The following is a 17537-nucleotide window of genomic DNA, read 5'->3' on the forward strand; positions in this document are numbered from 1 at the left end:
GGTCACTACAGAATAAACACATAAGAGGAATTAACATATTGAAAAAAGAGGCAAAAGGAGGATTCTAAGTCTGTATAGAAAAATTTATAGACTATACGTGTCTGTATATGTACACCATCTATCATGGATATGTGTTGTGACAGTCATATGTATTAACAGACCCTCAAAAGGTAAGCACTTCTATCTCTCTGTATTTAAAAGTATCAATTTTGTGTGATTTAGTTTATAGTTCTGAACTTACCCTTACTTTATGGTGACACAAAAACAAACAAAAAGACAAAAAACAAAGACTGGAGCATGGTTCACAGAGAAATACAGAACAGATACAAATACCCTAATAAAATAACCATGTACACCATTGCTAGGGAAACATTTTAGACGAAATATACTTTCACTATCAGCCCCAAATGCCATCACCCACTTACGTTCTTTAACTGTCAACTTTTAATAGAAAAATAACTTTGTGATGATAATCATATAGTGACTTACAAAACTTGACAGAACATTTCGATGCTACACAAAACAGTTCCATACACAGCTTTGTTTTAAAGTTCTCTGCGGGCACTTGATCTCATGGTTGATAGATGCAGTAGCTACTGATCTCCATAAAACACCCTTTTAGCTTAAATGTATTTTCAAAACCAGTATTACTTCACAAAAACAGTAAAGAATAAATCACTTCCTGCTGAAGAATCCTCTAAGATGAACACCAAAACTATACAGCCAAGATATTTTAGGAAAGCATATAAACTTTTTAAAACTACGCATGACGAACAGATAAAAATTTACATTACTCAATCATATGTCCAGTGAAAAAAAGGTTTATTTGATTGAATGAAGCATGTATCAGATATAGATGAAATATATGATCTTACAAAGCAAGTTACCTCTTTTTTTGGTTTAGAAGGGTGTTTAAATAATTGGTGATTCTACTAGATTGGATGTTTTTTAAAATAGAAAAATGGTCATTTAGCAACCGTACATTATATTCCAAAATTAAAAGTGAAATTTCTTTGAAAGCAGTGGAATCCTGATTTTTTTTTTTTTTTTTTTTTTACTTTCTGTGCGCTCTTAAGACCATTCTGCACATTATCAAAATGAAATCCCATTTTATAACATATATCCAAATTTTTTTCTTTGCAGAAGGGGAGAAAACCAAACCAAATTTAACTATACTAACTTATAATACTAAAAACTGGCTAGTTCAAAATTTGGGAAATCTACTACTTTCATTATTCTGAAGGAAAATATAAACCTTCAAAGCCCTACCAACAACTTCTAGTCCAATGTTCTACTTTTCAAAATTAAAAAGTTAAATTCTTCGTGGCACTAAATAGAATTAAAAAGTCAACAGAAGGCTAAAGTAGAAAATCAAAATATAAAGGGCACAACTAACCAAAACAATCCACTGGTGCAACAAATATTTAGACAATGAAAAAACCACCAAGCATTCTAATCAATTAGAATAGTTCATATTTGCATATTTTAATCTCAACTTTTAGCACAGTAAATTATCATATAGGTTGATTTCATGGACTGTTTAAATTCTGTAACATTACATTAGTAATTCAAACATGACCCTTTCTAAACCAAATCTGCAGTCCTAATCAACATTTTTCTTTTCAAGAAATCTTTTTAAGATACATTCCATAGTAGTAGAAACATTTTAGTGCTTCAAAATATTTACAAAGAACCCTGCTGATCCTGTGCATTTCGCTGAGGTGCTACCTGCACCCAGACTTCATCATCAGAAAAAGAACTTGAACTTCCTGACTCTGAGTCCAGTTCACTGAATCCATCTAAGTCCCATTCAGTGCTAGACTCACTTCGAGCATCATCTTCCTCAGTGATGAAACTCTGTCCAGGTTCAAGGCAGGAAGGATAAACACGTGCACAGAGGCAAATAAAGCCTGAGTCAAACTGCAAAAGGCCTAACATGGTACCTATATTAATCCATTGGTCTTCCCTAGTATCATATTCATAAACAGTCACCCGGTTTTTTTTCCACTGAGGGGTGGTGGAAGTGATGAGAAGCAACTTTTGGCCATGATTGACAATCTGATAGTTGTGGGTCTCTGAGTCCAAGGGAATATTACTAATCCGCCTCCATTCTCCCCTGGCTGGGTTATAGACCTTCATGACTGGGATGTCACAGATGCAGTAGATCTCATCATTGAAGACACAGGCTTCTTGAAAGTCACTACGTTTAAGAGAAGCACAGTTCAGCCACGTATTGTGGCTAGGATCGTAGTAGAGCATGCGCTTACTGTTCACAGCATAAAGATAGTTCTGAACCACTATTAGTTCAAAGGAATAGAAGGAATGGGGTACAGGAGCCACCAGCGCCCACTGGTTTCTCTGGACACTGTAGCATTCCACTTCCTTCAGTTTGACTCCAGTAATTGGGTCTCGCCCACCCAAGATGTAGATGTAGCCATTGAGGTAGGCTACATCCATGCCCTCCCGGCACAGCAGGCGGTCGGCAAGCTGCTGCCAGCTATTCTGGGCTGGCTTGTACACCCAGAGGTCCTTCCTGGGCTGAGCGGCCAGGTAGATGTCATGGTCTGGAGAGACACAGACAGCTGAGGAGGTGATAGTCTTAGTGTGAGCCAAGCTGGTTAAAGGAGATGGCATTGTGTAAATGTCCCCTGAGTATGGGTCATAGCAGAGAAAGGGATCTCTAGGATGTCCAAAGAAGACCACCATCTCCTTGGCACACATACCCAGTCTCTGGGGGGGATTTTCTGCTGTGGGTACAACAGAGCTGTTGCTGTTATCTGGCTTCGGGACCAGAGACTTGCACAACTTGTCACCATAGCGCATCTGCAGGGCCCCTTCAATAAGGTCTAGACAGTACTTCTTCACTATGGGCTTGGTCAGCAGCCCTTCCAAGTAATCCTGATCTTCATCTCTGAAGTGTGTCCAGCGGACACACTTGAAGACCTCCGCAGCGCTGGGGCCCCGCTCCTTGGGAGCCGCCTCCAACCACTGCACGGCCACATGACACACAGTCCGCTCACTCTCGATGTCCAGACTATCCAGACGCAGGACAGCCAGCAGCTGGGCCAAGCTCAGATCTGCCAGACTCTCCTCCCTTACTGAACCCATCCGGCTGAGTTGTTTAAAATTGTGGGCTATAAAGGACTGGGCCTGGGATCGCAGCTTGTGATGGTCGAAGGCGTCGGCAAACTTGAGGATAGCAGTGCAGTTGGCCAGGTCAAGGCGGCGGGCTAGGAAAGAGGCACAGGCTTCCCGCACATATTCGAGCTGCAACATGTCAGAGGCCGCATAAAGACGTTGCACATTGGCCTCACTCAGCGACACGCGACCCGTGTAGCAGTAGTCGACCAGCACCTCGAAGGACTCGGCATCCACATCATGCATGGTCACGTTTGCCTGGTGGCTCTCGTACATGCCGCCGGTGAACATGCTCTTGAAGTAGGGACACGCGGCAGCCAGCACGTTACGGTTGCAGGGGAAGAGGCGGCCGGTGCCAGGCCCGCTGCCAGGCGTCACCACCTCGATGGTCACATCGCATAACAGCCGCGCGTCGTAGAAGGACTTCAGCTGTGCCAGGAGGGCTGCAGAATGAGCCGTGTCCTTCAGCTCCTCCGGGCCCGTGAAAAAAGCCGAAACAGAAGGCTTGGAAATTCTCTTGGGTCGCCTCCCGCCGCGGGGACTGGCCAGGCGGCGAGAGCGCGGAGCTTCTTCCCGGGACTGCATGGTGGAGATGGCGGCGGGGTACGAGGGCGAGAATGGGTGCAAGGACCGGGCTCTGGCTCCTCCTCGCCCTCTTTTCGAAGGCGCTAGATCGCGGCGTCCCTGAATAGACTGCAGGGGCCGCACTTACTCAACTCAGCCCTGAGCCGCGGTGCCGCCTCCCTTTATCGCGTAGACAGTGCCTGACTCACCCTCTTCCAGTTCCGCGCCCTTTCTCCGCCTCAGTTCGTTTACAGGACCCGCTGGACGGAACCAAGAAAGCCGCCACTGCCGCGCTGGCAATACCGGTAGGCGTCCAAGAGAACTACAGCTCCCAGGCTGCCTTTCGCGCCTCGAGGCATGCCGGGGCCCTCCAGACTCAAGGGGATAAGCGGGCGGACAGAAGCCGCTGTGCATCTTGGGAGTAGTAGTTTGAGTAATATCGCGAGGTTTCTTGGGGCGAACTGCTTGCCTAACAGAATTTGAAAGCGTTAATTCTCCTGGATTTGTTGGTTTGTAGGATTGGCTTTGAAGTTCCAGGGTAAAATCTCCGTTTTAGTATTCGTTAATTGTGTGGTATCCCTCTGAGAACTTTTCCCTCTGTGAAGTGGGGATAATAATTTTCATGGGTTTGTGTGAGAGTGGAATGAGATAAATTGGAGAGGACAGAGGGCGCTTCAATAAATACTTGTTGATTAGAATAATTACATGCTTACACCTTGCCTAGAATAGGAAGATTCGATCTTTGTTAGCATATTTGGGGGGGGGGGATGTTAAAAAAAAAAATGAGATACCCAGAACGTGTGAAACCATGAGCAAGTTCTGCAAGAAAACTTTGTTTATAATGTTGCTTCTTTTGAAGGGTTCTGAAGGTTATTACAATATTTTCAATACTAAACGATATCCGTAGGTTCATTAGGATGTCTTAGACAAAGATGTGGTCCCAGAGAACACCATTTATAGGTGGCCTCAAAAAAGCAGATAAGGCATATTAAACAGGTGGGTCTCAACATCTCACCAAATCAACACTTCCTCTGGGGAGCAAGATTATTTTCATAAGCTCTTAATATGAGTGTTTTTTGAGTCGTCTAAGACTTCTCATTTGACTTCCTTTCCGCAAATCAGTCAAAGATTATAGTTGTCTTTATCAAGGAGTTTAAACGGGAGTTTTAAAATATTTAAACACAAGGCCTTGTACAAAAGCACAAGATCCTGAAAGCTCTATATTCATGCATGCCGTAATATTTTGAATTGATATAGTTCAATCTGTGCTTTACAAACGTGTTTATGTATGTATTGATCAGTATTCTTAAATGGTCAAAATCAAGTGCTTAGAGACTGGGTTTTGGGTCATCTTTTTTTAAAAGGAAACTTTTTTTTAAGATTTATTTATTTTTTTGACAGAGATTACAAGTATGCAGAGAGGCAGCGGGGGTGGGGGGGGTGGGGGGGGGGAGCAGGCTCCCCGCTGAGCAGAGAGCCCAATGTGGGGCTCCATCCGAGGACCCTGAGATCATGACTTGAGCTGAAGTCAGAGGCTTAACCCGCTGAGCCACCCAGGCACCCTGGGGAGCTTTTACCTTAAAAAGCAGTTTCTCTTGCCACTAGTTTGTCACTCATTACCGTAACTTAACAAAATCTTGGTATTACATTGATAGGTGGATAACACATGGCAGGAGAATAACTCAAATTGTTTTGCTCTTTTGTCCTATCAGCTGGAGATCTTCTATTAGAAATAGATCGTGGGCTCCAGTACCTCCTCTGTAGGGCTGTTGGGTATATCCCTTAGATACACTTGAGAGAATTAGGTCATTAGTAACATTGATTGCTTTCTCACCTGCACTAGAAGAGCTGGGGAAAAAGCAATTACAATTTTTTCATACTGGTAAAATATACAGTAGTTACCATTTTAATTCTTTAAGAGTACATTTCTCTGGCATTAACTACATTCACATTGTTTTGCAAACATCACCACCACCCATCTCCAGAGCTCTTTTCATCTTGCAGAACTGAAGCTTTGTACCCATTTACAGTAACTCTCCTTTCCCCCTTCCCCCAACCCCCTAGTAATAATCACCATTCTATGTTGTCTCCGAATTTGACTACCTTAAGTACTGCATATCAATTCAGCAACTGATTTTTAACTTCCTTATAGCTGCCCTTTGTTAGTTGGTTTAGATTATCTTTTTACACAATCCAAAGTATTTAGCAGGACAGTAAACAACATGTGTTGGAGAGGATGTGGAGAAAGGGGAACCCTCTTACACTGTTGGTGGGGATGCAAGTTGGTGCAGGCACTTTGGAAAACAGTGTGGAGATTCCTCAAGAAATTAAAAATAGAGCTTCCCTATGACCCTGCAATTACACTACTGGGTATTTACCCTGAAGATACAGATGTAGTGAAAAAAGGGCCATCTGTACCCAAAAGTTCATAGCAGCAATGGCCACAGTTGCCAAACTGTTGAAAGAACCAAGATGCCCTTCAACAGCTGAATGGATAAGGAAGATGTGGTTCATATACACTATGGAGTATTATGCCTCCATCAGAAAGGATGAATAGTCAACTTTTCTATCAACATGGACGGGACTGGAAGAGATTATGCTGAGTGAAATAAGTCAAGCAGAGTCAATTATTATATGGTTTCACTTATTTGTAGAGCATAAGAAATAACACAGAGGACATGGGGAGAGGGAGAGGAGAAGGGACTTGATGGGAAATTGGAGGGGGAGATGAACCATGAGAGGGGTCTGGGAGGGGCGGGGGTAGGAGGTTGGCTGAGTATGGAGGGCACGTATTGCATGGAGCAGTGGGTGTGGTGCATAAACAATGAATTCTGGTACACTGAAAAGCAATTTAAAAAATTAAAAATTGGGGTGCCTGGGTGGCTCAGTGGGTTCGGCTCGGGTCATGATCCCAGGGTTCTGGGATCGAGCCCCACATTGGGCTCTTTGCTCAGCGGGGAGTCTGCTTCCTCCTCTCTCTCTGCCTGCCTCTCTGCCTACTTGTGATCTCTGTCTGTCAAATAAATAAATAAAGTCTTTAAAAAAAAGAAAAAAGAAAAACCGAAGTATTTAGCAGGCATAGTGCCCTAAGGTCCGAAGGAGTGCTGCCACCAAACTTTGTGACGCTGCAAACGTTTAATACCTTCACTGACTGATAAGGTAGCTGGACGCCACAGGCAGCTTTTGAGTACTTCAGATGGGGCTAGTGCAACTGAGGAATTGAATTTAACATTTTAGAAACCCAGCATTGGCATCACTGCAATTCAATGGGAAGAGTAAAGTCTGTTCAACAAATAATGTTGAACAATCAGTTCACAATGTAAAAAAAAAAAAAAAAAAAGAACTTTGGCCCTGAGCTTATACCACACACAGAAAATTTTAAATGGATCTTAATATTAAACAGAGACATGAAAACTCTGACACCTCTAAAAGAAAATATAAAAGGCTGTCTCTGACTCTGAAGTAGACAGACATTTTAGGACACATACACAAAAAACTAATCATAAAAAAAAAAAGGTAAGATGAACTTCAACAAAATTACAAGCTTTTGCCTATCAGAAGGCAGTGAAAAAATTAAAAAGACAAGCCATAGTCTGATATATATATATATATATATATATATATACACACACACACACACACACACACACACACACACATATACATATACACACATATATATAAAATTTTTATTTGTAAGGGTGCCTTGCTGGCTTAGTCAGCAGGGCATGTGACTCTTAATCTTGGGAGTTGTGAGTTCAAGTGTCACAGTCAGTGTGGAGATTACTTAAATAAAACTTTAAAAAGTTTGTGATACATAAACCCCATAGTCAATAAAAACATGAGGAAGCTGCTCCATGTCATTCATCCTCAAATGAATGCAAATTAAATTCATGAGAAAACCCTGCATATCCACGAGAATGGCTAAATTTAAAAAGTTCAAAAGTGCTAAGTGTTGGTGATGATAGGTAGCCTTTGGAACATTCACATACTAATAATAGGAATATAATTTGGTATACTCATTTTAGAGAACTGGTAGTTTCTTTGGATGTTAAGTAGTAATTTCTCCTAAGCATTTATTTGCCCAAGGGAAATTTTTTTTTCTTAAGATTTTATCCATTTTTTTGACAGAGAGAGAGACAACGAGAGAGGCAACACAAGCATGGGGAGTGAGAGAGGGAGAAGCAGGCTTCCCGCAGAGCAGGGAGCGGTGCAGGGCTTGAGCCCAGGACCCCCGGGGATCATGACCTGAGCCAAAGGCAGATGCTTAATGACTGAGCCACCCAGGCACCCCTGCCCAAGGGAAATTAAAACATATGTCTACAAAAGACTTATGTAAGAATGTTCATAGTACCTTTATCTGTAACAGTCAAAAACTGGAAATAATCCCCGTGGGCATCAATAGGAGAATGAAAAATATTATGGTATATTCATACAGTGTAATACTACTTGGAAATAAAAAGATACCACCTTTGATATATGCCATAATGTGAGGTTTCAAAACTTTTATATTGATCTAAAGAAGCCAGATAGACAGGAGTACACAGTGTATGTGAAGTTCTGAAATAGTGAAAATAAGTTATGGTGAATATAAATCATGTCGGAGGAAAAAAATCTTATTAGAGGCTGCCACTGTTGGAGGAAGGATTCTGGCAGATTGCTGGGTCAACTGGAAAGGAACGCAAGGGAAATTTCAGGGGTGATGCAAATGTCCTCTTTTTGCTTGGGCTGGTGGTTACACGGTGTATGCAGTTGCATTTAATTTACTATAAATTATACCCTCTCTGAGGAGAAGCCACTTCATAATTGGTGGCACTAAATAAAGTTGCAGAATTCTTTGCCAGGAAATTGTGAAGATCCTTCCGTCGTTCAGTAAGAATCTTTTTATCTTGAGGCGAGTAAGTCAACACTGCTCCAGTTCAGCCGATGTGGCACTCCATGTACGTGGGATAAAGGTGAGGTGACTCAGGGCAATCTTTAAGGAACTGACATACTGGGGTCTTTCAAATTTGTAGCCGAGTAGCTGAGCTCCCAACATTATATTCTGGTTTTTAAAATTCCTGCCAGAACTTCATTAACAGCATAATCCTTATTTTCTGTGTTTCCTCAAGATTTCTTAGAATTTGCATAATCCTTTACAATGGAATCCATATTCTTCTTCACAGTAATATAGAACTGTTTTTGCCTGGTAATTATGCCTCAGTCATTAATAATCCATGGATTTATTTTTTTAATTTTTTTTTATTTTTAAGATTTTTATTTATTTATTTGAGAGAGTGAGAACGAGAGAGATCAGAGGAGGAGAGGGAGAAACAGACTTGCTGTTGAGCATGGAGCCCGATGCGGGGCTTGATCCCAGGGCCCAGAGATCATGACTTGAGCAGGAGGCATATGTTTAACCTACAGTGCCACCCAGGTGCCCCAACAATCCCTGGTTTTAGTTCTTCAGAAATATTTTAACTTCAACTCTGTTCATCAGTGTTTCCAACAGCAGGATCTACTCTGGCCCTTTTCTTCTGAGGAGGCTGAGGCATCTCACTGGTACGGCCACCAATTCCATTTCGGGGTGACTTCAACATTCTTACAGATCAGACATCCTCCTTCCTGGGGCAGCCCCTCTAATCTTCCCCTCTGAATGTCACTCCTGATTGACTGTGTGTGTGTGTGTGTGTGTGTGTGTGTGTGTGTTACTGATTCCTGAAATTCTGTTTCTGCAGACTGGTTTCCATGCATCTTGAGTACTCGGCTTTCGGGAACCCCTTCGTCCCAACCACTGTAATGTATATAATATTTCATTTGTTTGTTCTTCATGGCAACTTTTACTCACTTGGTTTCAAAAAAAGAAGCCCATGCAAACACAGCACTCACTCAGCTCCCCAGAATTTAGGCTTCATGCTATTTATAAGTTAAGTCTCCACTGTGCCACCTCCTGCTTTGTGAGCATTCGGTCCCTTTCTCTCCACAACCTCTAATTCAGGTCCTGTGTGCACTCAGGGGTCACTAGTTTGTCATCCTGGGCCTCATCTGTATTGTTTTTCACTCTCATTTTTAAATAGAGTCTACAAACTGTTCACTCTTTTATTTCCATACCCAAAATAACTTGCACTGCCATTAATCATTGGCTACTGGAAGAGCTTTTGATGGGTCCACTCTTGTTCAATTAGAGAGGGCTTAGTAAGTGAGCAGCCTTGGACATGACTTGTGTTCCACATTATTTAGTAGCAAACAACTTGACGTACAGCACACATACAGAAAAGAGGAACAAATAAAAATTGTAAATGCAATGAATTTTTTAAAAAAGATTTACTTATTTGAGCTGAGCAGGGAACCCGATATGGGGCTTAATCCCAGGACCCCAGGATCAAAACATGAGCTGAAAGCAAGACACCCAGCTGACTGAGTTGCCCAGGCACCCCGTAAATGTAATGAATGATCACAAAATGAATGCACTGTGTAATACCACTCAGGTTAAGAAATAAGACACTACCAGAATCTGAGAAGCAGTCCCCTCAACAGCCTCCTAATCACTATTGACCCCTGACACAAAAGTCAGATAATTTTAAAGATAGTTTCTTTTAGTTTTTTGACTGTAGTAGTTTGTTGATCTTAATCCCTTGACTAAACCTTAATTAGAAATATCTCTAAGTTTGTTTTTTCTTTTTTTTTTTTTTTAAGACTTTATTTATTTATTTGTCAGAGAGAGTGAGCACAGGCAGACAGAGTGGCAGGCAGAGGCAGAGGGAGAAGCAGGCTCCCTGCCAAGCAAGGAGCCCGATGTGGGACTAGATCCCAGGACTCCAGGATCACAACCTGAGCCAAAGGCAGCTGCTTAACCAACTGAGCCAACCAGGCGTCCCTCTAAGTTTGTTTTCTAAATAAAGTTTGTTATTCTTTGATATTATAAAGGTGCTATGCATATGAGGCAATGAACTTTGGCTTTTCATTTTTTACAAGAACCCTGATTTATCACTGGCTTATAAGTTGATTCCTGACATTTTTCTACTAACAGTTAAAAGATGTCAACTTTAGGGGTGCCTGGGTGGCTCAGTGGGTTAAAGCCTCTGCCTTCAGCTCAGGTCATGATCCCAGGATCTTGGGATTGAGCCCAGCATCCGGCTTTCTGCTTGGCAGGGAGCCTGCTCTGCACCACCCTCCCCCGCCTCCCCGCCCTCGTCCTCTGCCTGTTTGTGATCTCTGTCAAATAAATAAATAAAATCTTTAAAAAATTATAAAAATATTTAAAAATGTCAACTTTATCTTCCTAGTTTGGAAGATAAATTGGTCTACCTGAATCAAGTAGGATTACAAGTTTAACTGAAACTCATTGCACAAAAATAATATGTGTAACAATTGAAAGTACACATAAAATATGTGTAACAATTGAATAATAGGTATCCTAGATCTTTGCTACTCTAAGTGTTGTTTGTGAGTCAGAAGTAACCACCATCACCTGGGAGCTTGTGGAAATGAAATGAATTGTGGAAATACAGAACAACAGGCCCCAGATCTTCTGAATTAAAATCTGCATTATGGTAAGATCCCCCAAGTGACCTGTACATATACAGAGGTTTGAGAAAAAACACCACCCAAGATTTTTCTGGGTTCATAAGTTCCAACTTTTGTTTTGATTTTTTTTTTTCCCTCCATAAAAGTGTGTGCTTTAAGGAAAAGCCAGAGCTGGAGAATGAGGGAAGGGCAAAGACCTTGGTGGTGATACGAAGGTCTGAACTTCCTTCCGGAAAGGCGGAGCCTCCCTTTGGCTGAGGAAGCACTTTTCCTGTTGTCTTCAGGCCTTCTTAGAGTTCTTCCTTGCCATGTATAGAATATTAATATTGATTATCGAATGAATAGAACAAATTAATGCCTCTTTCTCTTGCTTCCCTCTTAGAATTTTTCACTTTCTTAAATTAGTGAATGTTTTTTTTGGCAGACATCATGCTTTGAGGCTTATAGTATTTAGTGATTTTTTTCCTGAAAATTTTTAAAAATGACATGTGATTTCACATTTGACATCATATAGCAAATTAGACTATCTTCATTTTGCCTTGATTCATGCAATGTTTTAATTTACATTTCCTTGGATAAATGTTTCTTTTATAATTTTTTTAAAGTTATTTTTTTTTAAAGTCATCTCTATGCCCAATGTGAGGCTGAAACTCATGACCCCTAGATCAAGAGTCTCATGTTCTTCTGACTAAGCCAGCCAGGTGCCCCAGGATGTTTCTGTGACGTAAACCACCTGACAATAAAAATCAGTTTCTAATGTTTACCCTAAAACTCCCTATTTAATTGAATGTTCTTTCAAATTAAATCAGATTCTCCAGAGACATCGATTACTTTAGAGGGCAATGCTTACCCCTGGGGAAATAATAATGATATTGATCCAAATAGGATTAAATTATCTCTCCACTTAGAGAAAGTGAGAGGAAAAACAAACGAAAGCTTTCTTTAAATAATGTCACCTATTAACGTAGAAAGAACAAGAACATCGCCATTTTTTAAACTCAAGCTGATTTGGGCAAAGCAAGAATCATTAATTGATGTTAAATCAATGAGATGAAAGGTCACTGGGTACATTCATCACAATTTGGTGTAACAAATTACCCTCAAATTTGCAGCAAAAATAATTAATTTACTCAATTTCTTAGAGTCAGGTATCCAGAGCAGCTAGTGATGCGCCTCTGGCTCAAGGGCTCTCTCGTGCAATTACAGTTAAGCTGTTGACCAGAACCGCCGTCGTGTCAAGCCACCACTAGGGTTGAATGATCTGCTTCCAAGCTCACACCTGTGCTAGCTGACTGATCTTAGTTCCCTGAGAACCGTCAGAACAAGGGTTCCAGTTTAGTCACACAATGTGGGCTGTCCCACAGAGCTGCTCACATCATCTAGCTTCCACCAGTGTTGTTAGAGTAGGAAGGTAAGTTTTAACAAGATGCCCGCAGGACAGCAAAGTGGGAGGCAAGGCTAGCCTTGGTGGGGGTGGAGGGGATGCGGGGGGGGGGGGGGGGGGAAACAGAAACCTGGTAGCATTCCAAAACAAAGCCACAAGAAGCTGGATCAAACCAGACAGGCCCAAGACAAAGGCCAGAAACCCTGACCAAGTAAGGGAGAAAGGCATGAAAACCTGCTCCCCCCACCCAAATCCCCTCCCCAAGTAACAAATATTCCACCAGCTTCCTCTGAGCTCACCTGCTCTCACATCTTGAGAGTGTACTCTCACTTTAATAAACTTTCTTACTTGCACTGCTCAACTGTTGTGTCTGGTCTGTCCTTGAATTCTCTCTTGGGATGAGACCAAGAGCCTCCTCTGACAATTCGGAGACAGGCTGGATGGACGTCTCAGGGCCTGGGGGTCTCCCCAGTCCACCCAGCAACAGTGTGACTGGCCAGAAAGAGAGGCAGAGCCACAGGCAAGTCTTTTCATAACCTGATATTGGAAGTGAGAGTCCTACCCCTTCTATCACATTCTATTAGAAGACAGTGCACTAATCCAGCTCCTGTTCAAGGGGAGCAGCTTACACAGGTGCATGAATGCCAAGAATGAGATCACTGGGGTCATCTGAGAAGCTGCCCGGCTTCTCCGCTAGGAATCAAATGTTGATATACTGCCAAAGTGTTACCCCACAGATTACCTACTAATTATTATAAAGAACATGTGCCATTTTAATGGAGTGATTTGACGGCTTCCAAACTCAGCATTACTGAGAGCGGAACGTCCTGATCCGATACACGGTGAGTTTCACATTATCCAGGAAGTAGTCTTGACAAATGTGTTAACTGAAATTAATTAATTTTTAGGTTTAGTATTACTTTACAGTACATTGAATGGATGAATAAAAGTTACCAATACCTTGAGGAAGCAGTCAGACAAACTGAATGTGGGTCATTCTGTAAAACAACTTTGTGGGACTCCTCAAAATGTCAACATCATGTGGAAAAAAGGTTGAGGGTTTAATCCAAACACTGAAGACATACAACCAGATACAATCTGTGAATCTTGGCTGGATCCTGGATTGTACAAAACTAAGAAGCAAAAACGCTAAAAAGACATTTTGGGGATAACTGAAGAAATTTTAATATGTGATAGATCATATTATATAATTATTATTTATTATTATACAATTAAGTATAATAATGAGAGTTATGATTTCGTAGGAGAATGTCCTTATTCTTAGGACATGCTGAATATTTTGGTGTGGTGTTACAAGGTCTGCAACTAACTTTTACATGGTCCAATAACCACCACAGGTATGTGTGTGTGTACACAGAGAGCAAAAAACAACTATAGCAAATGGTTATAGTAGAACTCTAGAGTGTATACTGTTCATTGAACAATTTCCTTCCTTCTTTTTTTTTGGGGGGGGGCTCTATTTCCTTTTTTTTGCTTTTGCCTTTTCAAATTTTTATTTAAATTCTAGTTAGTTAACACACCATGTGATACTGGTTCCGGGAAAAGAATTCAGTGATTCATCACCTACATTGAGCACCCAGTGCACATCAGAAGTGCCCTCCTTAATGCGCATCCTTCACCCACCTCCCTCCATCAACCCTCAGAAGGTTTTCTTTTGTTAGGAGACGCTTATGGTTTGTTTCCCTCTCTCTTCTCACTCCTTATCCCCTGCTCCCATATGTTCGTCTGTTTTGTTTCTTAAATCCCCCATGTGAGTGAGATCACATGGTATTTGTCTTTCTCTGATTTACTTCACTTAGCATAACACACTCTAGCTCCATCCACGTCCCTGCAAATGGCAGGATTTCATCCTTGCTGATGGCTGAGTGATATTCCATCGTAAGTATTACCGCATCTTCTTTATCAATTCTTTGAACTCTTTCCATAGTTTGGCTATTGTTGATAATGTTACTATAAACACTGGAGGGCATGTACCCTTTTGAATCTGTATTTTTGTATCCTCTGGGTAAATACCCAGCAGTTCATTGCACTGTTTCTTAAAAATTATTTTAAAAACTTCTTCTGGGTGCTTGAAAACTCTCAAAGTAAAGAATTTGGGGGAAAAATATATGACTTCAATGTTTATCTCCTAATTCCACTGGCCTTAGAACTCTATTTTAGCTAATCTTTCCGGGGCACATAATTTTCTTCTGAAGAATGTCCAGAATAATAACCCCTTTCTTTTTGACTCAAGAAACTTCCAGAGAACAAGTACTAAATACATCACATCACTTGGTATTAAAGTTGGTGGCTTCTATTTTGGCTCTGTCACTCAACTGGAAGCTCTGTGAGGTCAGGACTGGGCTCTATGGACATCACTGCACAGAACGAGGCACAGGGAATTACTCACGTTATACTCCATCTGTAGATGCTCTGAAGTTAAGCCAAAGAAAAACGAGAAAGAAAAGCCAAGCAGAGAGTTCACTTTAAATATTGGCTTGTAGTTTATACAGTACAGAATTAGTTCCACTCTCCAAGAGCTCTACAATTTATATCCTGGAGATGCTGTTATTGACTCCCATTCTTCACAATTTTTGTATTTGTTTGTTTAAAAGTAGTAGTTAAAAACCCAATTTTAATATGATTTACAATACTTTTCTTGAAATACGGTTTACAATCAATTTATAATCAATTTTCAAAATTTCCTTTCTCTTTTAAACAGTGCATCCTTGTTTTCTGCTTGAGGAGTTGAACGGTACTTCATAAGCTCTTCAGTCAAGAAATGTGACTTACTCATTAAAAAATATATTTGTACGTCCTGTGTAATTTTAGCTGTATTTTATAAACAGCTGCTTCTTGATATAGGTCCATTTCCTTTATATAATAATAAATAATAAATCTGCACTTATTTTGATTTAAGGTTTTTGTCCAAAAATTCAATAATGGCTTCTTCATCTGCTGAATGAAGGAGTCTCTGAATTAGCTGATCCAGACACTTCTCCCCACATAAAAATTCCTGGTAAAAGAGTTATAAAAACCTGATTACTAGAAAATAAAGGAGAAACAAAACAAAGAATTAAATGTGTATTTACTTTTTTGTTTCTTTGCAGTCACTTTTTTTTTAGGATTTTATTTATTTATCCGACAGAGAGCTCACAAGTAGGCAGAGGCAGGCAGGGAGAGATAGGGGGAAGCAGGCTCCCTGCCGAGCAGAGATCCTGCTGTGGGGCTCAATCCCAGGACCATGAGATCATGACCTGAGCCAAAGGCAGAGGCTTAACCCACTGAGCCACCTAGGCGCGCCTACAGTCACTATTTAATAGCAACAACGGATTACTAAAATGGCTCTGTAACACAATGGGCAACTTTGCTAACTTGGGAGGATCCCCAGTTATATTGGCTTCTCATAAAAAGTGAATCCAAAAGAGTAAATAGAATTCTACTCTTTCTTTGTTTACATTATCATTTTGTTTAAAAATCAATCTTCTGGGAGTTGGATTTTTTCAACAACTCTGGAGACAACAAAACAAAGGAGATCTGAATCTCTCTTTAAAATTCCTTTGCTTGATATTCCTGACAACAGGGTTCTAGGATCTCAAACCATCTTTGGGATGATATGTTTGCTGAATCCCTTCTCCTTTTGTTCCCTAGAAAAGATAAGGCTTTTTCACTTTTGTCCTGAAAATTCCACCCTTGTCATTCAAACATTATTTCCCAAGGGCAAAAAAACCTGCAATGCCTCACTCAAAGCCCCAGGCACCTTGCTGCCACTTGAACCCGCACACCTGAGCCCTGCTAATCTCTGCTCGCCATTCCTGGGACCATTCCTGTTACACTTCTCATCCCAACCTTCAAATTTAGATTTTATTTAATCTCTAAGTGGGTTATACTAGTTGTGTTTCTTCTTAAATTGGAAATATGGCAGTTTTAAAATCTAGAAGCCCTGTGTGACCAAAAGAAGACACATGCCAAAATATTTAGGGGACAAGCATTTTGAGTGTATACCTTGCTCCCAAATGGTTCACCAACAGCACAGGAGATAGAAGAGGAAGAGAAGGCAAATGTTAACAGCGGCTGCATCTACACATAGGGTGTATACTGAACCAGTCTTTAGACATATATACTTGAAATTTTCTAAATAGAAAGTTCAGAAAAATAAAAGCTCTTATGTTTACCCCAAATAAGTCCACTGGGTGAAAAGTATTGTTAGACTTCCTCTTAGTCTTCCCTACAGTTCTTCTCTGCAAGTCACTAAAATAACTTTGAGTACCTTTCCTGTGTCATGGAAGTTCTGAGTAACAGCTGTTGGGAACAGTGAATTAGCAGTCTCCTATTTTAGAAATGTTCAAAATCTAGACATTGGCTTAATGGAAATATTTCCATGTCAGCATCTGGAACACAGAACATTTAAAATTTTGATATAGGCATGAACTTTTTTTTTTTTTTTTTTAAGATTTTATTTTAGAGAGAAAGCAAGGAGGAGGGGCAGAGTGAGAGGGAGAAAGAGTCTTGAGCAGACTCTGTACTCAGTGTGGAGCCTGATGCAAGGCTCCATCCCAGGACCCTAGGATCCCGATCCAAACGGAAACCAAGAGCCAGGAGCACAACCGACTGCAAGACCCAGGTGCCCTCGTGTGAACTAAACATATATATGGTCTTTCTTGAACGGTCTTAAGGTTGAATTTTATTTTATTTTTTGAAAGATTTTATTTATTCATTTGCCAGAGAGAGAGAGAGAAACAGAGCACAGAAGCAGGGGGAGCAGCAGAGGGAGAAGGAGAAGCACACTCCCGCTGAGCAAAAAGCTTGACTCGGGGCTCAATCCCAAAACCCTGGGACCATGACCGGAGCAGAAGGTAGACAATTAATGGGCTGAGCCACTGAGGCGCCCTCTTACAGTTGAATTTTAGGTTAAGTATATACATTCATCTTTCAAGTTCAACTG

General features: G+C 41.0%; 2 protein-coding genes across 6 annotated transcripts in view; both read right to left on the minus strand.

Moving 5' to 3' along the window:
- Positions 1–1034: 1034 nt before the first annotated feature.
- On the minus strand, positions 1035–4021 carry LOC116573935 (kelch repeat and BTB domain-containing protein 7). The gene has a single exon (XM_032314363.1). The coding sequence runs from the start codon at positions 3721–3723 to the stop codon at positions 1684–1686; it is 2040 nt and encodes a 679-aa protein (XP_032170254.1). The 5' UTR covers positions 3724–4021; the 3' UTR covers positions 1035–1683.
- Positions 4022–14484: 10463 nt separating this feature from the next.
- MTRF1 (mitochondrial translation release factor 1) overlaps positions 14485–17537 on the minus strand; it is a 63546-nt gene continuing 60493 nt past the window's right edge. For all 5 annotated transcript variants that reach the window (XM_032314364.1, XM_032314367.1, XM_032314369.1 and 2 more), the window contains exon 10: positions 14485–15608. In XM_032314364.1, the coding sequence (XP_032170255.1) occupies positions 15498–15608 (111 nt within the window). In that variant the 3' untranslated portion in view covers positions 14485–15497. The remainder of the gene's footprint in view (positions 15609–17537) is intronic.

Source organism: Mustela erminea, chromosome 15 (assembly GCF_009829155.1).
Source record: "Mustela erminea isolate mMusErm1 chromosome 15, mMusErm1.Pri, whole genome shotgun sequence".
NCBI classification, from domain to species: domain Eukaryota; kingdom Metazoa; phylum Chordata; class Mammalia; order Carnivora; family Mustelidae; genus Mustela; species Mustela erminea.